Consider the following 6,451-nt stretch of genomic DNA (forward strand, 5'->3'; position numbering starts at 1 on the left):
TCACATGTTGTGTTTGCTACCTTCTGCTCCCAAGTACAAAATGAGAACACTTTAAAATTGTTAAAATCATAAGTGATCATGGTTGAGAATTTGAAAATAAAGATTTTGAAAAATTCTTTGATGAACATTTCACATGATTTCTCTTGTCCTGGAATTCTAGAAACTCAATTCAAACCACAATTTCTTGTGTTTCTTACACTTTCAATAGCCATAATACGATGACATAAAGATAACACATCAACGACATGATTTGTCATAACATATTCTTGTTCTAATATCTTTTGATGAGCTAACTTAAGTGGCTCTCCTTGAACATCCGGTGTCATGTAAGGATGTGATATTCTAAAATATCATTTGATGTAGCTGAATGCACTACTCTGTGATTGAGGAGGTGACACACTTTATGTTTATTGTAGGTGAGACTTTTGAGTGTGTTCAAAATTGCATCTCCAAATTTAAAATACATTTATGATTTTTTATTAAGGTGTGAATATCACTAAAAGTGCATTGAGCAATGTCCACTTATTTTTTCTTATTATAAAAAATATGAATAAAATAATGATTATTCAATATATTTAAAATACACATTTTTTCTTATAATAAATATCGCAGATGTTACTCATGTTATTTTGTCAATTATGTTTAGGATGGTGGTCAAACCACTACTGAATATTCACTATTTAGCAACTGATTTATATAAGTTGGCATGGCAATTTGGTTTTAAAATCAATTTCTAAATCAATCACTTTATTATATTGTGACTATTTATCTAATAGTTTAATAATAAGATTTGTACCTAATAAATGGGATGTTAAGTTTGAATCCACAACCATATCTTTAAATAAATATTAATTGAGTTAACTTAACAAAAATATGTATTTACTTTAAGTTAATGTTAACTTGTGCTCTAATGGTATAATTAAGAAATTTATTTATAGAAAATTTGTATTAAAAAAATCAATAAAAAATTTAATTATATATTTTTATTAAAATAAATACATAATTTTCAAAATATCATTTCTATGTTCAGTTCTTAACTTATACACTTAGGACACAAATTAGCATTACTTTTAGTTTAATTAACATTGTTTCTTTATTTAAATTTCTATAAGATGGTTGACTTTTTTTTACTTATGACATTTTCTATTTAATGATAAGAATTCTACTGTAAATAAATGTTTGAATCCGCGGCCCTAGAGTCAAATACTCATGTTGAATATTTAACTTACCATCTTCACTTAATATCTGACTTTCCATAATTCAAAAAATATTTTTATTATTATTTATCAATTAAAGTTTATCTTTTTTCCAATTTTCACTCTTATTAATATATTAAAAACAATTAAAACCAAATTTTTCAATAATACAATCAAAATTTTCAATATGTATTTTTTTTTCGTATTTCTGAAAATTCTTGAATTTATATCAAAAATTTAAAATTTCCTAATAAAAAATATCAGAAATTGAAAATTTGAAAAATTTTGATAAAAAATACCTGAAATTTTAAAAAAAAAAACTGGCTAAAAAATACCAGAAATTAAAAAAAATCCATTATTTTTCTGCGAAATCTTAAACCCATATTAGAAATTGTCAAAATTTTCGGAAATTTCTTTTTCCATTACTTTTTATAAAAAACTTTAAATTTGTAAAATATCCGGTAAAACCCTATAAATTTATAAAATTTCTGAAATTCATTCAAACGGTAAAATTGCTCTCCCAAAATCTTTCTTTTTTTTTCACTTTCACCCAATACTTTCATTTTTCTAAAGCTCTCCCCCTCCCTTTCCCTCCAAACATTCAACAAAGCCTAAAAGACTAAAATGAATCTCAAAATAAATGATAAAATGATTTTTGAATGAATAATATTTTAACCTTTAAAATGACCATTTAGAGAATTGGTGTTACTCCTTCTGATTGTATGAATACTTTCAATAATAATTATGTTACTCCTTCTGATTGTGTGAATACTTTCAATAATAATTATCAACTTCACTTTTAAGTTTGTGATCCTGTCATACTGAGTAAGAAAACACCACAAAAAAGACAGGTATAACTAAAAGCTTCATATTACAAGCTAAAGTACCATAAACTTTTAAGTTTCCTTTGAAGAAACCAAAGCACCACGTAGTTCAACTAGTGCCTCTGCTTCATTAATAGCATCCATCACTTCAAGTTTTCCTCCTGTCACAGCTTCGTCCACCGGAGTCCTCTCATGACTGAAAAGTTGCATTGTTAAAATCGAAAAATAGTAAGAAACTTTGAACACATTTTAAAATACTCGAGACTCAGGTCAGTTGATATAACAGACCTGTTTAGAACGCTAACATTAGCTCCAGCCATGATTAATTTCTTCACAACCTGAACAGATCAGCAGTTATTTGTTAAGGCAAACCATGATATGTAAAATAAGGAGGAAAGTCCTTAAAAGAGCACAGTAGTTACCTCAACATGCCCATTGAGGCACGCCCAATGAAGTGGTGTATTCTTTTCCTCGTTTTCTGAATTAAGATCCTGCTCAGACATGTGCAAGCTTAATAATATGCATTTCAAGGGAAAGTGACAGTGAATGGGATGGGGGAAAGGGACGGGAAGGAAATCGGAGGAATGAGATTGAGGGTACTTATTTCAGTATGTTTTCATGATTAATTTTAACAAAGGAAGGGGTGAATGAGAGATATATTCCTATATTAGTTTAAAATAAAGTAACTCTCCTACCTTATCTGCTAATTTGATTTACTTTTTGCAATAGGACCATTGTTATTCTTCTTCTAACTTGACTGAACCAGCTCAAGTGAATTTCCATCATCTTTTCAACAGGTTTTGGTCCGAGTTTATTTCAAATACTCAATTTGGTACTTTGGTATTAAATATAATTTTTCAAGCAATTTTAGTAATAATGGTTAATCTTGATAACTTCTATAGCAAGAATATTGACCTTCAAAACAGTTAAGATGTTTTTTTTCAGAAGCATTCAGTCCAACACATTTCACTTTTCTAGTTTATGAAGGATCAGTCAGTGATATGAATTTGCCAACATGCTAAAGAAATTCATGCAACATGACTTTGTAACCTACTAAAAGACATGCATGTATTATTGTGAATTTGAAGTTTTACTATTTTTTTAAGTTCTCCATATTCTCCCCTGCAAAGAGCATACACAAGTCCCAAATTACGAACTATGGCTTGAGCATCATTTATCAAGTTTTGGACTGTGAATCAGTTATGAAGTTATAATTTTTCAGAAGGCATGAGATGGAGAAAAAAAGATGTATAAGTATATCACCATCTTTTATTCAACAAAGTGATTAAGTATCAGACGAGAAATATCTTCTAGTATTATCCAATAGCATGTGCAGAAAAGTTTTATAGAAATAAAAAAATGTGATAAAAAAGCTACCCACCACTCCTCTACTGATTAAATACTCCACAATATCAACATGTCCATTTGCTGCAGCCATATGAAGAGCTGTATACACAAATTAGAAGAGAAAAGTCAAGCACAAACGAAGTAGCAATGGGTGAAAGCTATTTTATTTTTTATAATTGATCATAAGATTAAGATGAAATTATCTTTTCCTTCCAAAATCGTAGTTATCTATGTCAGCATCTTAATTTTCTTCCTTTTAAATCAAACTAAACAGCTCAATCAACAAGCCCTTATGAAATGAGTTATTTCTCTAAAAGCCCCTATATTCACAATCTTGTCAATGACAAGCTAAAAAACTAACTTTATATCAAAACTCATCTTACCACTCTTCAACATATTTAAGTGCATAGAGTGTGTTCTAGAAAGAAGTAAAATGTTATACCCAAAATCAGTATGACCAAAGTAGACTAGAAGAGTGATACTTCACTCCAACATATTTAAGTCCTTGGTATGGGAGTAAACGGTATCTCCGATTCCATTATATGAACAAATTTCTAAAATATGATGAATTGATGCAGATCTTTCCAGTAGAAAGGTGGGTCAATTTTATTCTTGATGGAGCTTGTAGCAAATATGAATAATTCATGTCCAACAGAATTAGGGGTATTGGATAATGGTTCCTAAATGACCTGGGAAGTTCAAATGCTTTCATTGATTATATTTGAGGAACTTCGAAAGGTTTCTAATTTGTCAAGAAGTTACAATACATAACAGTTTGGTTTGAATTGATTACTCAAACACTGGACCTTGATTCCTTCCTCTGAAAGGAAATGATGAATGTAGCTAGGAAGTGATACAGATTCTCAGTACCATTACATGTGTCGTTAACTGAGAATGGAAGTTAATTGACGTCTCGTGACTCATGTCTTATAATGTGTTTTCTTAAGATCATAGAGGAGAATATGAGTTTTCAAATAGCATAGCTTATGATCAACACTTAAATAAAAAAGTATAATTAAAAAGCATAGATTTCAAAACTTGTTAGAAGAATAGAGATACAATAAACCAATGATGTGCCTCCACCTAGTATATAATAAATTGAGATAATTTTTCATATTTACAATGAACTTCCTTGCATGGACTAAAACTTTGGAACAAATTTATAGAATGGAAGCTATAGAGCAAATAACATGTGAGTGTGACTATTATCTTCTAAATTTTAGGTTTCAGTTCTACTTGAATTGAGACTAAGAACTATGGCAACAAACTTTTCCATATTAAGGCTTTATTGAGGCAAATTTTGTGTAACAAAGTTCTCTAAACTTATTATTTTCAGCAACATGCAGTACACAAGAAACACTAGCCACCTGCTTGCATGCTGTAGTTTGGAAATTGGACCAAATAGCAAAGGATGTTGCACTTCACAGAAAATTGATTAAATCAATAATAGTAACATTTTCCATGGCTTCAAAGATTTCTAAGTCCAATAGTGATGCTAAGGGTAAAAGCAAGGCTACTACCTCTACTATTGCTGTTGAAAATCCATTTACTTTGGTTTCCAAGAAGTATGTCTTCTTGTTCACAAGCCACAAAAATTAAGAGGTGTAAGAATTCAATGCTACTTGGTCATGAACCATCTATATTACTCTTCTGTAATCATATTTTTCCAGTTGGTTAAAATTAGACGCAGTACCATAAGTCAAGCGCTTACACAGTCCTCTCACAAAGAGACTGTTTTTTCACACATTTTCAAAATTGTTGGGAACAGTTATACTTTTAGGTAGAGAGAACTGCGGGAACAATGCCTACAACACTGTACCTACTTTATCCTTTTCAAAATGCTCCTTTTTACAAGCTTATTTTCCACATTTACTACAAATACTTTGTAGTGGAATGTTCAACAGAATGTAGGAGAACAATGAAGCATGACAAGTACAGTTAATTGAGATTAGAATGTAAAGCCTCATACTACTAATCATCAAAGGCAAAATGCTTTGGCCGCGCCATTTAGCTTTCTCTTGGAGTTTTGTCTCTATATAACACTAGAAATTTAAACAATCACTGCCCTATTTTTATTCAGATTCAGCATAGCAGAAAAACAAATATACTAATCCCTAACCTCATAAAATTTGCTTAAGCGATAATGAATCGAGACTATAGAGTAAAAGGCACAGAAAATAATGAGTAAACAAGTTGTATGGATACACATAGAGACCTGTTCTTCCTTGAGCGTCCTTGGAATGAAGAGGAACACCATTGGATATTAAGCTCACAACATCATCCATGTCATCATATCTTGCAGCCTATCAAATGTCAAAACATATTAGGTTAACTAATCTTAGAATATGCATGTTAGGTTAAACAGTGTAACCATGGGAGCATTCACTGTTACCTCGAGCAAGGCTTCGATGTTCTCCGCCGTAGTTTCAGGTGTACTCTGCGGTTTACTGTTCTCTGCCACCGCACCCATTTTCACAGTTAATTTACCAAGATAATGAATTTCTCAGTTGAGAGAGAAGAAAAACCAATGAAAAAGCACGAAATTCGTCTTCGGGGCCAGAGATAGGGAGAGAAATCGGCTGTGAGAGGGAGAGTTTGTGCGTTTATGAAGAAAGAAAAAACATGGGTTTTGGGTGTTCTCTCTCGGATCTATTGCTAAAGGGGTAAATGGGTCAAATTCTATGAGCCCTACCTAAGAATTTTTTTTAAAATAACCATTATTTTTAAATTTAATTCCTAAATAACTAATTTTTTTTAAAAAAATATCAAAATAACCATTATTCTTAACTGATGCGCCAGTTCAACTGGCGCATCCAATTAAACATCAAAGGAGACGCCATTATCCTTGACGCATGTATGCAATAGTGTAGCACCTAGACGTCATACCTCTTGACACATGCATGCCTTGGTGTCACGTGCATTGGCGCATGCATACACTACATAGTGTATGCGCCAATGGATGTGGTGTATGCACCTTTAATTTTTTATTTTTTTAAATTTAAATGTTAATTTTATAAATAAATATTAAAAAATACTGAAAAAAACTACACACGTTCTAAATGGAGTTCAGTGTTGCAATATGGG

At 31.0% G+C, this 6,451-nt stretch overlaps 1 protein-coding gene across 1 annotated transcript; it reads right to left on the minus strand.

Moving 5' to 3' along the window:
• Positions 1–1,956: 1,956 nt before the first annotated feature.
• Positions 1,957–6,042, minus strand: LOC127118519 (ankyrin repeat-containing protein P16F5.05c). The gene is made up of 6 exons (XM_051048731.1): positions 5,760–6,042; positions 5,583–5,670; positions 3,402–3,466; positions 2,443–2,511; positions 2,309–2,358; positions 1,957–2,216 (listed from the first exon to the last, which is right to left on the minus strand). Exons 1-6 carry the CDS (start codon positions 5,835–5,837, stop codon positions 2,093–2,095), a joined length of 474 nt encoding a protein of 157 aa, XP_050904688.1. The 5' UTR covers positions 5,838–6,042; the 3' UTR covers positions 1,957–2,092.
• Positions 6,043–6,451: the final 409 nt, after the last annotated feature.

The sequence above is a fragment of the Lathyrus oleraceus genome, chromosome 1, assembly GCF_024323335.1.
Source record: "Lathyrus oleraceus cultivar Zhongwan6 chromosome 1, CAAS_Psat_ZW6_1.0, whole genome shotgun sequence".
Lineage (NCBI taxonomy): Eukaryota > Viridiplantae > Streptophyta > Magnoliopsida > Fabales > Fabaceae > Lathyrus > Lathyrus oleraceus.